This window comes from Nematolebias whitei, chromosome 23, assembly GCF_014905685.2.
Source record: "Nematolebias whitei isolate Nwh7 chromosome 23, NemWhi1, whole genome shotgun sequence".
Taxonomy (NCBI): Eukaryota; Metazoa; Chordata; class Actinopteri; order Cyprinodontiformes; family Rivulidae; genus Nematolebias; species Nematolebias whitei.
The window spans coordinates 24,359,406-24,375,168 of record NC_056520.1 but is presented as its reverse complement, the minus strand read 5'-3'; the positions used below and the strand labels follow the sequence as shown (position 1 = coordinate 24,375,168).

Here is a 15,763-nt window from a genome sequence, read left to right as displayed (position 1 = left end):
TACAGATATATTAGATCTGGCGCTAATGCTAAAGCTGAGTCATTTCGTCATTCTCCTCTCTGTCAAGGCGATCCAGTTCAAATTAAACTGAATGTCAGATAATGTCTAAAATTAACATTCCAGCTGAATGGTGCTCACACCAAAGCAACCAGTCTATTTTTTTTAAAACCCAGAATGCATTGCAGAGTAAATAAACAGACAACATCCACATGTCGACAATTTTAAAATTACATAAAAACTAAAACGTTTTTTTTCTGATCTCATTTTTATAGCTAAAGTAATTGTTTATCACACAAGATCTATTGTTCCAACTAGTAGGACATCCTTTTCAAAGTTTTAGTAAATTTGATTCATAAGGCCCAAGGAGTTGATTGTTCTAAATGATGTTATATGTCATAAATAAATGTTTTTCACTGCTCACGCCATTGACACCAATATTGTTAACTTTAGGTTTAGTTGTAAATTGACATGGCAGCAAAAAGCAGGGTGCATACCTGTATGCCTGATCAAAGATAGAAAGGAAGCCAGGAACTTTAAAATGCTGAGAGCAGTATTCCTTTTAGTCAACAAAATCTAAGTCCAGTTAAGACTATTAATTATGACAGGTATAAATTATGGCACGCTTTAATCAAAATGCAGCTATTCATTGGTCTTAAATTCACCAGACCTCCAACCATTTCTGTTTAAAGGTTATTGCTCTAACAGAAACTTGGGCTTTGTTGCCTTGTGAGGTAATCCTGAGGTCTTTGGCAAGTTTTTACTCATCGCTGGCAAGAAGTGAGATTAATTTGCTCATAGCGGAAAGCCTTTTGCATTATTACGTGCAAAATTGTGTGCATGTGCGTTTAGTATGGGATTGACTGTTTGGCAAGCACAATTTGGACTCTGAACAAACTTTTGTGTGGAAGTATTTATTTTAACGATATTTACAATTCTTTTTGAGTTAAAAGTTAGATTTTGGATCTTCAAACATCTTTAAACATGTAACAACAATTAGATTCGGCTGAGCAGTTTGTGCAGAATGTTTTGTGCTACGTTTTATATTCCTGACGCGGGAATATGGTGCCTTCAGCAAACCCACATCACCACTATTTAGGCCTTTGAACGTGACTGCTTTTTTTTTGTGTTTGTTTTCACTCTTTTCAAGACCCAGTGTCAGCAGGAGCTTGACCAGGTCCTCGAGAGGATATCCAAGATGCCCTTCAGAGATAACCGAGGTCCCCTGGAAGACCTCTACGCGTTGCACATCCCCAACTGTGACAAGAGGGGGCAGTATAACCTCAAACAGGTGACTTCAGGCATGGAAACAGGAACAAGTGTTAGCATTTGTCAGATTTGAAGTGCATTAAAAAATTATATATACAGTTAAAATTAAAATCACAAATGTCTATTTTCAGTGCAAGATGTCTCTCCACGGTCAGAGGGGCGAGTGCTGGTGCGTGGACCCTCACACCGGCCGCCGCATCCCATCAGCCCCAACCGTGAGAGGTGACCCCAACTGCAGCCAGTACCTCACAGAGCTGGACCTGGTGCTGCCTGACTCGGCCCAGATTTAACACAAAACTAAAAAAAAAAAAAAAGAATAAGAAAACAAACTGTAATGTGATCGGGAACAAAAACATCGGAGTACGCTATAAGCTATTTCTTTCTGTGTGTTTGTGTCTCTAGTACAGCTGATGCAAAATATTTAACTCCGGACTAAAGCTTAGACTCTTTTAACACTTAGGTTTTCAGGTGGAGTGTCTGTAACTGCTTTACTAATGGTGACTAAGTCGGAGCGCTTTGTTATCAGTGTTTTGTACCGTTGTATGGGGGGGAAAAAAAAAAGAGAGAAACGCATCAGTGTGTTGGGTGTTTTTAGGTGTTTTCATGCTCCAGCTTGCAGTCTACCGTTGCACCTCATGCTAGCCTGTCAGTTTCGACTAGTAGTTAATGTTCAGCAGGACGTGATAAACAGATAACGCAATAAAACGAAAATATGTTCAGCCTGTACATGTGTTTTTGTCTAAATGGCTATGTTAACCTCCAGTTGTCAGGCACTGCGCTCTACTGGTGGTCCTGCCACACTACAACCATGACCTCTGTGTTTTGCCTCTAACTTGAGATAAGAAGCCACCCGCATGGAGTTTATCATTGTTTCGCATCATTGCTGTCACCAAGCACAACAGCTGACTCAACATTTTAAGTGCAGATTACACGATTTGAACAGAAAGTGGTGACAGGTACTATTGTGAGTACAGGAACTTTATTTAAATAGTGACTTTACAATAATAATAATAAAAAAGAGTACATCAATTATAGGCGTGATAAATATTCCACCATAAAGTTCACATTCATCTGTTTTTACTAAGATTCTTAAGTGTTATGTCTGTATGAGCTTGATTTGACAAGAGAGGTGTTTAATAGCAGGCTGATGTGCCGCCGTCAATCTAAAATGATACTTGATAAGAAAATAAAGAGCAACATCTGAACCACAGAACACAATGATGTCCTTTTTCTATAAACATTTAGCAGCACATGACTGAAAGGTCACACAGCTTTGCCAGGAAATCACAACCACATGTCTTTTATTTTAATTTCACTAAGGCATTTCTCGTTTGGCAGCTCAATGGGTCCACATGCAAATCAAGATTCAAAGTGGCATGGGATGGAAGGCACTTGATTTACATAAAAGCTCAGCAACATTGCTCTTTGTGGGATAAAGGACCCAATGAACCCTGTGAAATTTGCATGTGCAGTGGCAACGAGGACCCTTGACAAGGAAAAATAAACAGCGTGGGGCCTTTGCATACAATTTGTGTGCACCTTGTGAGGGGGGATGTGCACAACATGTCAGTAATTTAAAAGGATCTCCAACTACTTGTGCACATTGGCCTTAATATGTTATTTCTCAAGTAAAAGTTGTTGTTTGTGATATGAAAACTCCTACCTTTAATACATTTTACACCTAAAGACGCCACCATTATTTTACCGGAACAATGCATTCTGTGTTGATGACGTATATCGGTTGTAGCAGAGACTGAAACACGAGTTCAGGCTAAATGTTATAATGTGACAATAAAGTTATATATTGTATTAGTCCTTATGCACAATGTACGGACTGAAACAATCAAACGTGATCAACTTATGATTAATTTATTAGCTATGAAATAACACCATACATATAAGCTCTGGAGCTAATGCCTATAGGCTATATATTAGGTCTGGAGCTAACACTAAACTGAGTCATTTCTCCATTCTCCTCTGTGTCATCAGACTATGGTTCAAATTAAAGGGCTGAATGTCAGAGGATTTTTACAGTCACATTTTAATAACTGAAGTGATTGATTATTAAATAAAGTATATTATTCCAACTAGTCTGAGATCCTTTTAAGGCTTGGCTGGCCAGCTTTTTAAAGCTGAAAACTCCACTCTCATGAGCATGCACACTTTCTATATTTATAATTGTCTGGACTTGAAAAATAACTTTTAGAAGCAGTCAAGTGTCTAACTTTATCAGTGATTTATGACTGAGGTTTTATCCACTTTGCTTACCTCTATAGTTGTCTGAATGCGGTACAAGAATGCTAATGACCACGCACAGGGAAGCGAAACAAACAAAGTAAACAAAAAACAAAAAGGTAAGTAAGTTACTAAAGTTCAGCCTACTTGATTTGTGAAAGTCATATTTTACAAGAAGTAACACAAATCTTTACTGAAAGTGGCGGGAAAATGAGCCGTGGCTAATGCTAACAGCACAGTGAGGATACTTGATGAGTGCACAACTGTTCGAGATAAATTTGTTCAAGTTTGACCGTCTGATCCGAAGCTAACAAAAATTAGATTTGTTTTATTAATTAAAAAAATTAACATTACAAAATACATGTTATTTCACAAGCTTAAGAACAGCTAACAAGCAGATTTTGGCTAGCTGTTGTGTTTCAATTTTTGTTCTGACCTAACACAAAAAGCAAGAGAAAGACTAAAAAGAAAATGTTTTTAATTGTTCCAATAAAGCTTTTTTATAGTTCTTTAGACCTGTTTGAAATCCTATATAAATGGTTATGACTGATATAGCTGATAAGTGAATAACTTCATTAGCGAAATTACTGATGATTTGAAATTATGGTTAGCTTATATTTTCTGTCCTCCTGAGTATCTACCAATCTGGCAACCACATAAAACTAGTATTGTCTCACAATAAAATGTACGGAAGAACGCTTCATTGAATTTAACTCAAAGTAGAGAAGCTGTAATTCAAGAAACGTTACTTTCAACCATTTTGAGAGATTAGCACGATTCCATAGCTAACAAATTGTTCTAAACGTTTGTTTTAAAGAAACTGATTGGACTTCGGAAGTCAAGGTTTAAACATTTTTTCCAGAATTACCCAATTATTCTACACATATAGGTTTCTCTACATTGGAAGGTGAAATTCTGTATTTCACATAAATCTCGCATTTAACATTGAAAAGTCCTAATTAAGACAAATCAGGTTTAGAATATGTCCATTTTTGGCCATGGTGATTGTTAAACTTTAGATCAAACATTTGAAAAATATCATTACCAAGTGACATTTAAAATATGTCTTGTCTAAGATACATAAAGTAAAATGGTTGCTAAACTCATATTGACATACACAGCAGAAGCCACAGTCGAGATCTACATACACAGACATTCACTTAAACAACCTTTTCAGTTTGGCTCCACTTCACAATGAACAATACAATCCATCACATTCTCCTACATCAAAAAGTGTTTGTGCTGTATTCTCCTGAATGTCAGTTATAAAGAGTTCTAGCTTGTTTGGCAGGTTTTGAGGAGAAACATGGGCTCAGTGGTTCACCCTCATTTATTGCTGCTGTTGCTGCTGTCCAGATCTTTGCACTGCAGTTCTCCACCGGCGTAGTTGATGCTGGGGATTTTATCGCCGAAGCGGTCCACGCACCAGCAAATACCTCGTTTCCGACCACGAGACGGCTTACACTGCAGGTTAGAAGAAGTCCGAATGTTATGATTACAAAATAACCCTCGTTTGTAAATGACTCAATAAATAACATCAGGTTAAAAGAATGCATCCAAACCTGTTTGCGCTTGAAGAAGCCCTTCTTGTCACAGTTGGGTACGTACAAAGAAACAGCTAAGACCCGAGAAGTGTCCCTCATGCTGTGAATGAGACCATCTAATTTTCTCCTGCAGGGTCCCTACACACAAACACAAGTGTATATTATTATGTTGGAAAATTCAATATCAAAATGTCTTGATATCTTTTTTTGGTTAAAACTAAAGCAGTCTAACCAATTTTAGAACCCAAATTGTGGCAACTTCTAATATGCTTTGTAATCTCCAAATCACTTACAATTTCTGGTTCCAGTTTATCCAGGGCTGGTGCTGGATCTCGGTTACTGATGGGTCCCGGTCTGGCTAAATGCTTCATGCGGTCCTTGGCTAGTTTCATGGCCTGGGCCTTGCGACTGCTGATGTGATGTCCATATAAAGGTACCTTGGTTTGTGTTGGCTCTGTGATTTTGTGTTTGGGGAAAAAGACAAAGACACAGGGGAAAAAAAGGGTCTCTCATCAATTTCAATTTTGGTCTTTGTCAATTGTTATTCATGAATTGAAACATTCCTAATAATTTCTTTCAACTTTTGCTTTAATTAAAGCTGGGCTGGCACCAAGATATCACCATAAAAGACACAAATATAATGCTAAAGCTGAGCTTTATCCGCGTTCAACAAACAATCTACAAAATAACAATAGCAGAAACTTGTGACCCAAAATACTTTTGGCAAAGATATTCAAACAAATTAAACTGGGGAGTGGTGGTGCAGAGGTTAGAGAAGGTAGGCCTATGATTAGAAGGTCGACGGTTTGACTCCGAGCGGGAAAGGTGAAGTACCCCACCTGCCCCACCTGGTTGCGTCAAGAAGGACAACCAGCGTAAAAACTATTGCCAAGTCTTCCTACAAATTAGTTCAATGTGACGACCCCTGAGGAAGGGAGCAGCCAAAAGAAGAAATTAATAAATAAATTTCAAAAAGCTAAGAGGCTAGTTAAATAAGGAAATAGTGATAACTCTGTCTCACCTGTTTCTAATGATCTATACCTACACTTTTTGTTTCTTGAAACCATTATGGCAAAATGTCATAACAGTCATCCATCCAGCCATCCATTATCTTTTACCCGCTTCTTCCATTTTGGGTTACGGGGTCGCTGGTCCAGCCATAACAGTTATGTTTAAACTTAATTTAACTCCTGGAAATGATGTAAAGACCCAACCAGTTGTTTTATGATCCATAGTAGGGCACCAATCATAACTTTGGGAACCACTGTCCTGGTTGAATCTTGATTTAAAAAGGAATTTGTTTGAGCCAATTAAACAATATATGATGCTTGGCGATGACATTGTGATATGTAGGGAAGGTAGGGAGCAGGTGGAAGACAGCCTGGAGAGAAAGAGCTATGCTCTGGAGAGAAGACGTCTGTGACTGGTAAGAATGAAGACATAATATGTGAGATGGAGACAGACAGGGCTTAATTTGAGACAGATTCTGCTGGAACAGGATCTGGGAACTCTGTTTTTGGACAAGGTGTGTTCCGGTAACTGTTTGCTTGGATCCAGTAACTCTCAGGCTTACTAATAATAAAGTTATGAACAAATATGACTGCTTTGAATGAATAAAGCTTATATTGGATATGTAAACTGAAAATAATTACATAAACACTAATTTTAAACACAACAGCCACTTAAAAGCTTCTTAATATCACATACGCCCCCTCCCTCTCAGTTTTCAAGTCCCGTTTAAAAACACACTACTATTCAGTGGCTTTCAACAACAGATGATCTGTTTTGAGATCCTGTATGCTCCACACTGGTTTGTCGTCATTATCTGCATCGTTTTTATGTCTATATTCTGATTTACCTCATTTTGTATATTGCTTTGTCTGTTACCTGTTGTTCTATCTGTACAGCACTTTGGTTAGCCTTGTCGCTGTTTTAAGTGCTTTATAAATAAAGTGATATGGTATGGTATACGATCATCTGCCCCTTGAAGCAAGCATTTCTGCCTCTACCCTTAAAAAAATTTCCACCCCTAAAAGAGTGGTGGGGCTGAGTGTCAAGCTACCAAGGCAGTCGTACGCAGGCAGGAGCCCACAGGCAGCGGCCATGATAGAGGAGGTGCCTGGAGGTTTCACATGTCGGATAGTGAATTCAGCAGAGGAGAGCCAGGTGCGGAATTGTCAAGTAATGGGGGGGTAGGATGCGGAGTGTTTACAAATTAAGGTAAATGTAGATGTTTAACAACCTGTTAAAATACACCAAAATGCAGGAAATCACATCTACTTTTGTCAAAATTTTATGGGGGAGGACCCCCAGACCCCACCCCCCACGCCAAGCTCCTCCCCCACAGCCAGTCTGCCCACTATTTGCATTCTGGCATTGATCGGTTTACAAATTAAGTCGTGGAGGCAGGGGATCCACTGTGTCAAGCCCTGAAGGGAGCAACCAAAAGGAAAAGACTAATATCAGAGGGGAACTGTATTTTCACCAAAAGAGCTGGTTATATGTGGAGAAATGCTACAAATTACAAACACGGCTCAATTAAAACACCCCATTTCTTGCACCCAACTAGAGGTCTAGAGGTCATTTGCAAGCTGGACTTCAAAGCATTTTTCAGTTGCCTTTATGGGACAAGTCAAAGTTAAGAGCAGTGCCACCTGGAACTGGAACTACTGAAGTGGTTGAAGTTCAAAACTAAAGGACACAAAGCAGCAGAGCCCTCTGTGGAAACAGAGGGGTGATGATTTCACTGTGCTGGTTAGATGCTTATTTAGCACACTTAGTGGCGACGGGCCAGTTCCAGACCGAACATGTTGACAGGAGGGACAGCGCAGCCTGCAGTTATGGCCAGATAGGTTGGTATATGCAGACAAGGGGTTTTCAAACTTATATAGCAAGTGACCCAAATTAGATATTTAGTCTCACCCTGGCACCCACGCCTGTGCAAACATGCTATTACTCTTGTCATGTGGCAAGCCACCAGAAGCAGCCACAACCCATTTTGAGTCTCAACCCCCCTTGAAACCCTTGCTAACGTGTGTCTTTCCTCTGTCCCGTGGAAAAGGTTTTGGGGTCACACTCTCCCTTTCTGTCCCCGCCCTTTATTCATTTATCTGCACAGCTGCAGATTTCTGTCCCTGATGAACGTTAAAAACTGATGTTTCGTTTCAGGTCTGGCTTTCAACAGGCTTATCCTGGTCCTAAGCCACAGCTGGCCCACTTGCGCTGCTGCGTCATGTACTCACTTCCGTTTTGTTCTGGCAGATTTGTCGTGTAAACTACAGTTTCAGCTGATTGCTGAGCTACTGAGCTAACTGAGTGATGAAACGAGGTCACAGCCTTGTTGCGAACAACGTTATCTATCCCTTGGCTTGACGACAGGACTTTCAGGAAACAAGAGTCCCATCAAGTCTTCACTTGCTAATCCTCGAGCTTTCTTTTTAGACTGATCTTTGCAGGATTTAATTGCCAAAAGCTCTTCCCCTTGCAAATCTTTAAACATTTCTGGCATTTCTTCAGTGCAACATCGGGAAAATTAAAACAAACCTTTCCAGCAGATAATAGAGCTACACATGTTTGCAGATACATTTTCCCATTTTAGTGACAATTGAAATGCGAGTGACAACTGGAGGGCTGTGACGCATGTATGCACATGTCCTTGGTGTGTTAGCAGGTTTAGTGTGCACAGTCCTCGAGTGTATGTTGGAATCTCTGCATGGACAGAACACAGGAGCTGATGAAAAACTTGGCTGACAGATATAAGGAGGGGGGGGTCGGTAGCCCACGCTCAGCTTGCATTCTGCTGAATCACTGCACAGCCTGGGCCTGCCTGCAGCGATGCTGGGAAGGAAGGAAGGAGGGAAGAGAGGACAGCGAAAAGAAAAAGTCTGCATCGAACCTGCCGGAGAACCAGTCAAACAGCTTGACAAGGGTCAACGTGGGAGCAGAGAAGAATTAAAAGATAGAAGCGATGAAGACGGATCATAGCCAGAAAGAGAAATGAGAGAAGACGTTGAGTGGTGGGAGGAAAAAAAAAAAAAGGACAAAAATGTGGGTCAGGTGTGGGAAAAGGCACAGCCGATAGACAAGTCGGAGAAAATCCATCCATCATCTTTACACGCTCCTTCCTTTTTGGGTGCTGGGTCACATAGAGACAAACAAGACAAACAACCATTCACTCTCTCACTCACACCTAGGGACAATTTAGAGTTACCAATCAGCCTAACATGTATGTTGTTGGTCTGTGGGAGGAAACCGGAGTACCCGAAGGAAAACCCACGCATGCACGGAGAGAACATGCAAACTCCAACCAGAAAGGTCCCAGGTTGGGATTTGATCCTGTGACCTTCAAAATGAGAGGCACCAGCTCTACCAACTGCACCACCGTGCCGCCTCAGTTGGAGAAAAGAACAAAATCTGGTTTGTCTCCTTAAGGACAATGAGGGCAACTGCAGAAACAATGATTTGGTCCCAGAGAGCCCCACCTGTAATCATCTCACTTGTCATCTGCACGGTCTCCCCCCACCCCCCAACCCCCCAGGTGAGGGGATGCTCAGTTTTAATTCTCAGAACAGAAGCAAAAGAAGAGCCTTTCAAACTGAGGCTTGATCGACTCTGATTGTTGACAAAGTTCACAGGGTCAAAGTCTTCATAATGACAGGTGTCAGCGCATTGTAAAAAAAACACCCAGAGGGGACCCCCCCCCCCCCCCCCACACACACACACACACACAAAAAAAGGAGGTTTAAATGGATGGCTGCCTAAAACCAAACAACTATAACAGATCATTTGCTTCTCTTTCACCAGGAATATCCCTGTAAGATCAAGCAGGCATGTTTGAGGACTGTGGGAGGAAACCCAAGCTAACATGAGGAGAACATGCAGCCTCCACACGGAAAGAGCCCAGGATCTGACCAGGACTTGGACCAGGACTGGACTATTGGAGTTAAAGAATCTCTGACATAAACCAAACGTTGCAGATCATATTAATAACTCACAACATCTGCTGCCTTCAAAGTTTGAAACTTCCTTTAGAGCTGGGCTATTCAACTGGGGGGGGGGGGGGGGGGGTCATTTACTGAAACAAGAGCTCAGGGGCTGGACATCTAGCAGTTATAGTTATTATATTAATTTTGTTTTATGATTTAAAATCTAGTTTTATTTAAAAATGAACCCATTGGTGTGCCTGATTTGGCCCCCGGGCCCCCAGTTGAACAGCCCTGCTTTAGAGCGTGTGTTTTAAGGACAACCCTCAGCAACTACCAAATAACTTTTAAGTCCATGTGTGCAACATTTGCTCAGTCATAACCATTTTGTCCACGTTACCTGTGGTGGTCATCTTGAATCGGTCAGACTTCAAAGCATTGTTTGTTTATTTGTACACCCAATTTTTTTGAATTTTTTTTATGTGTTTAAAGGTTTGAGAGATATTTTACTAACAGACTGATTAAGCATACAGAGAAAGACAAGCCAGGGGGCTTTTTGAAAACAGTGGGGGGACTAAAAAAGTAATTTCGGTTGGGGTCATCCCCCCCTCAGCCCCCCACCTGAGGCCGTCTCTGTAAAATGACAGTTTCAGGCATGTGCGCGCGTACCTTTGGACGGGTGCAGCAGCTTGTACAGCTTCTCGCTCCTGCACGCGCCGCGGCCGTGCAGGAGCGCGTGCAGCGGCTTCTCCTCGCCGTCCTTGGGCAGGCAGCGGAGTCCGCGCGCGCACGGCCCCGTGTACACGCCGCACTGCTGGCCCTCCTCGAGCGCGCACGTCAGGCAGCAGCCGCAGCCGGGCTCCTTGACGGGCTGGCAGCCCGGCGGCACGGGGGGGCACATGGAGCGGGCCTTCGGGTCGCACGGCTCGCACGGCACGAAGGAGGCGCCGCAGCGTCCGGGGCCCCCCAGCAGGAGGAGGAGGAGGAGGAGGGGGGCGCTCAGCTGCAGCACCGCGCGCTCCATCACCTCTTGGGAAAAAAAAAAACCCCACGAAGCTTCCGAGACTAAAACAACTCTGTCTCTGGAAAAGGTTCAAACATCCGCAGGAGAATCTCTCAGAGGAATCTCAAAAAGTACAATCCAGGAGTGCTCCTGCTCCGCGAGGAGATGCAGAGACAAGACGAGGAGGACTCCTCTGCTCCGCGCAGACTGAGAGCTGAGGGCTTCATCTGGGGCTTTTAAGAAAAAGAAACTGCCAGAGGCCAAGCCCGGGACGATGGGCACGTCAAACACCGTTGGAGGGAGGGGAGGGGGGCACTTGTCAAACTGGCTGAGATGCTGCTGCTCTGTGAGGGCGGGGGGCAGGGGGAGGGGATGCTGGTGGCACGTGTCCAGATCTGTCAGATGCTGCTGGAGGAGGGTTCTCTGACACACATCATCTGTTACACTTTAACTAAAAGTCTAATGTGGGAGCGTTGTGTAAAAATGAAATAAAGACACTATTCATTGATTCTTAAATCTCATGAATTAATATTTTATTCACATGGAGCTGAGTAAACGCATCAAGTGTTTAAAATAAGAACATGTACAATGTTTCCAGGTGAGCAGATCGATGTTTTCCACTGGAGGCATTTCCTCTACCTTTAAAGAGATCTCTGACGACTTGTACATATTGGCCTTATGTTGTTATTTAAAGTTGTTTGTGACACATGAAAACTCCTAATTACTTTTAAAAAGTATAAATATTTAGTCCATTTTTCACCTAAGGACATCACCATTAATTTACCGGTGCAAAGCATTCTGGGGCTATGGCGTACATCGATTGTTGTGGAGACTAAAACACAAGGCTGAAAAGTTGTAATGTGACAATAAAGGTATATTTTGGATTAATACTTATGTGGGTAGAAATGAGCAAACGTGATCAACTTGTGATGTTTGATTTATTAGATCTGGAGCTAACTGGAGCTAACATTTTGGCAGCTCTTCGGTGGGGGGTGGGGGGGGGGGGGGGGGGGGTACCGCAGAGGTCTATTCTCGGTCCTCTTCTCTTTATACCTGCTGCCACTAGGTGCTATTTTTCATAAACTCGGCATAACTTTTCATTTTTATGCAGATGACTGTCAAATTTACTTCCTGCTGAAGCACACTGGTGCATGTTCTATCCAACCTCTTCTTGACTGCCTGGCTGACATCAGGGACTGGATGGTTTTAATTTTCTTAAATTTTAATGAAAAGAAGACAGAAGTCATGTTGTTTCAATTCAATTCAGGTTATTTATATAGCGCCATATCATAGCAACGTTTTCTCAGGGTACTTTACAGGAATATTCACATACAGTACATAGAAAAGATAATTAATAAAGTTCTCTATCTAAGGAAGCCAGCAGACACATTGAATTCAATTCAATTCAATTCAATTCAAAAATACGTTGTTAATCCCAAAGGGAAATTATTTTGTTGTTATAACTCGTTATCCTCATTTCATTAAGAGATGTTATAGATACTGATGGCTGTAGACAGGAAGGATCTCTTGTAAAGGTCCATCCCACAGTGGATCCTAAGAAACTGGCTGCAGATGCCATCCGATCCGTCCACCCAGACTCGGCTGACCTCTCAGTTCCGCTGGACTGTAGGACCGCTTGAATGCTGGGCTGAACTCCTCCCAATCTTCACTACATTGCAGTCTCCCATCCTGAGCAAGCACAATGGCAACAGTGGAAAGGAAAAACTCCCTTTTAAAAGGAAGAAACCTCCAGCAGAATCAGGCTCAGGACAAGCGGCCATCTGCTTTGACTGGATGAACCTTCCACCTAAAGGTACGATCAAGACCTTTCCTCTCGATCCCCGTTAGAGAAACAAGTTGTCACTAATCTGGGAGTGATAATGGACCCTTCCATGAAACTAAACAGTCAAGTAAAGACGACTGCTGAATCCTGTTTTGTTTTTTCAGTTGAGGCGACTTGTCTAAATTAAAGACCATAATGTCCAAAAGTTATCTTGAGAAAGTAATACATGATTTCATAACATCGACTACTGCAATGCGCTTCTTTTTGGAATCAGTCAGACCTCTCTTGCACGTTTACAACTGGTTCAAAATGCTGCAGCCCAATTTTTAACTGGTACAGGCATAAGAGAGCACATTACTCCAGTTCTGGCCTCCCTTCACTGGCTCCCGGTTCACTTCTGAATTCATTTTAAAATCCTTCTGTATGTTTTTAAATCTCTGAACAGTTCTGCTCCTTCCTATCTCACTGATCTACTGCAGCCATATGTCCCACAGCAATCTCTGAGGTCAGCAGACCAGATGCTTTTATTGGTTCCAGGCACTCGTTTTAAGCTCAGATGGGACAGGGCCTTCTCTGTTGCAGGTCCAAAACTATGGAACGAGTTACCACTACATGTCAGGCAGGTTCCCTGGATCTATGTAATTTGTCCTGTGTCCTTTGCTTGTTTGTTGTTGCAGTATAGCACTTTGGCTGGCCTTGTTGCTGTTTTTAAGTGCTTTATAAATAGTGATATGGTATGGTAACATGTATATTAGCTCTGGATCAACTGCTATTAGCTCTGGAGCTAATATGCATATTAGCTCCAGCTAACACTATTGATGTAAGATTCTAGCTGTTCAGCAGTCCTGGGTCTTTGCTGATACCTTTTTACTGGATGAGAGCACATGTTCTAAAACCTGTGTATACTTTTCTACATTGATGGTGCCTTTCCGGAAGTTGCCCATGCCAACGGCACTAATAAACCCCCATACTGTCAGAGGCAGGGTTTTGAACTGTTCTCTGAAAAAAAAGGCAGAATTATCCTTTTTTTTTTTTTTTTTTAGCACGGAGGACATGATGTCTGTGGTTTCCAAAAAAGAATATCATATTTTAACTTGGCTGACCACAGAGCCATTTTCCATTTTGCCTCAGTGCATTTTGAATTAACTTTGACCCAGAACAGACAGCAGTGTTTCTGGATAGAGACCACAAACGAGTTATTGTTTGCATGCTAAGATTTAGCCTGCATTTGTGGAAAGCAAGCTGAGCTGTGTTTACAGACAATGATTTCTGAACATAGTGATGTACAGAACAGAATAAGACCTATGTATTAAGCACTGGCCCCTGAGGGCCCAAAGGTCACAACCATTGAAAACTGACTTTCAGTCTTGTTCTTTGAGCTCGGAGATTTGTTTCCAGATTCTTTAAATGCTTTATTATTATGAGCTGTACATGCTGGGATATTTAAGGCCATTTTACCATTAACAAGCATTATTTTGAAATTGCTTTGCAATTTTTTAACATTTTTTCCACAGACTAGTGAACCTCTGCCCACCTTTACTTCAAATAAATTCAGCCTCTCTAAAATATTATTTTATGCCCAGTACTCTTACTGAGTCATTCCCAGTACAGTAGTCCCTCTCTACTTTGCGGTTCGACTTTCGCGGACTCACTGTTCTGCGGATTTTCAACATAAGATTGTGCACGACACACAGTTGGCTGATTGAGGGCGGCTGTGGCTGAGTGGTTAGAGCAGCCATCCTCCAATGCAAGAGTTGGGGGTTTGAATCCACCAGCAGTCACATACCAAAGTGTCCCTGGGCAAGACACTGAACCCCTCGTTGCCTCCGATGTGTGTCCCATCAGTGTATGAATGTGATAAAGCTCTGATTAGTTTCTTTATAATGATTTGTTCAATTAGCTTTGTAGAGATCCAGTAGAGTGCTGTATGAATGGGTAAATGAGGACACAGATTGTAAAGCGCTTTGAGTATGTTGATAAGATAGAAAGGCGCTACATAAAGGCAGTGCATTTACCATTTACCATTGATGGAAGGCGACCAACCACAACTCCACTCCTTCTCTCCCCGTCCGCATGCCTCCGGGCACGCGTCGGGGGGGGGGGGGGGGGGGGCTTCTCCAATCAAGCCCATGACGCTTGCAGTGCGCAACTGCCGGTGGAGACATTCCTCTGTGCTGCTTGTGTCCTCGTGCTTGCCTCCCTGGGACTGGCGAAGGAGACCCGCTCCAGCAGGGAAAGGAGGGGCAGAGGCCACCGTGTGGGCGACATGTCGGCCCTCTGTGCATGCCCCCGCCACTGTCGGACCTCACTGCCCAACGCCTGGAGCTCTTACCCAGTGCAATGCTCACTATGTCAAGAAGGACTATGTACATAGACGGATATATCTATAAATACTAAAATAAATATAACATCCCTACTTCGCAGATTTTCACCTATCGCAAAGGTGTCTGGAACGTAACACCCATGATAAGTGAGGGATTACTGTAACTAAATTTTATGCACAACGCAACTCCAAAATGTCTCTTCTTTGTAACACTGACTCTTACAGCCCTTTGTTTCTCCTATCAAACAATTTTAAATGGTAAATGGACTGTACTTATATAGTGCCTTTCTATCTTATTTCTAGATACTCAAAGCACTTTACACTACAATCTGTGCCCTCATTTACCCATTCATACAGCACTCTACATCTCTACAAAGCTAACTGAACAAATCATTCTAATGAGACTAATCAGTGCTTTATCACATTCATACACTTATGGGACACACATCAGAGGCTATGAGGGGTTCAGTGTCTTTGCCCAGGGACACTTTGGCATGTGACTGCTGGTGAATTCGAACCCCCAACTCTTGTGTTGGAGAACGACTGCTCTAACCATTCAGCCACAGCCACCCCTTTAAGATGTGTTACACCATAACATTCAACATTTTCCCATTTTTTGAACCTCATTATATCATTTGTTTTGATATGTTTAATATGTTCATTGTGTGATATGTCTCATGACCTTTA

The 15,763-nt window shown here is 42.2% G+C and overlaps 2 protein-coding genes across 2 annotated transcripts in view; one reads left to right on the top strand and one right to left on the bottom strand.

Moving 5' to 3' along the window:
* igfbp2a (insulin-like growth factor binding protein 2a) overlaps window positions 1–1,591 on the top strand; it is a 23,164-nt gene extending 21,573 nt beyond the window's left edge. Inside the window, exons 3-4 of the mRNA XM_037696699.1 lie at window positions 1,148–1,288; window positions 1,398–1,591. Of these exons, the coding sequence (XP_037552627.1) occupies window positions 1,148–1,288; window positions 1,398–1,556 (300 nt within the window). The 3' untranslated portion in view covers window positions 1,557–1,591. The remainder of the gene's footprint in view (window positions 1–1,147; window positions 1,289–1,397) is intronic.
* Window positions 1,592–4,130: 2,539 nt separating this feature from the next.
* The window catches only part of igfbp5a (insulin-like growth factor binding protein 5a), a 33,510-nt gene continuing 21,877 nt past the window's right edge, over window positions 4,131–15,763 (bottom strand). The window contains exons 3-6 of the mRNA XM_037696820.1: window positions 10,637–10,996; window positions 5,339–5,499; window positions 5,064–5,183; window positions 4,131–4,965 (exon numbers count right to left, since the gene is read on the bottom strand). Coding sequence (XP_037552748.1) covers window positions 4,828–4,965; window positions 5,064–5,183; window positions 5,339–5,499; window positions 10,637–10,996 — 779 coding nt within the window. The 3' untranslated portion in view covers window positions 4,131–4,827. The remainder of the gene's footprint in view (window positions 4,966–5,063; window positions 5,184–5,338; window positions 5,500–10,636; window positions 10,997–15,763) is intronic.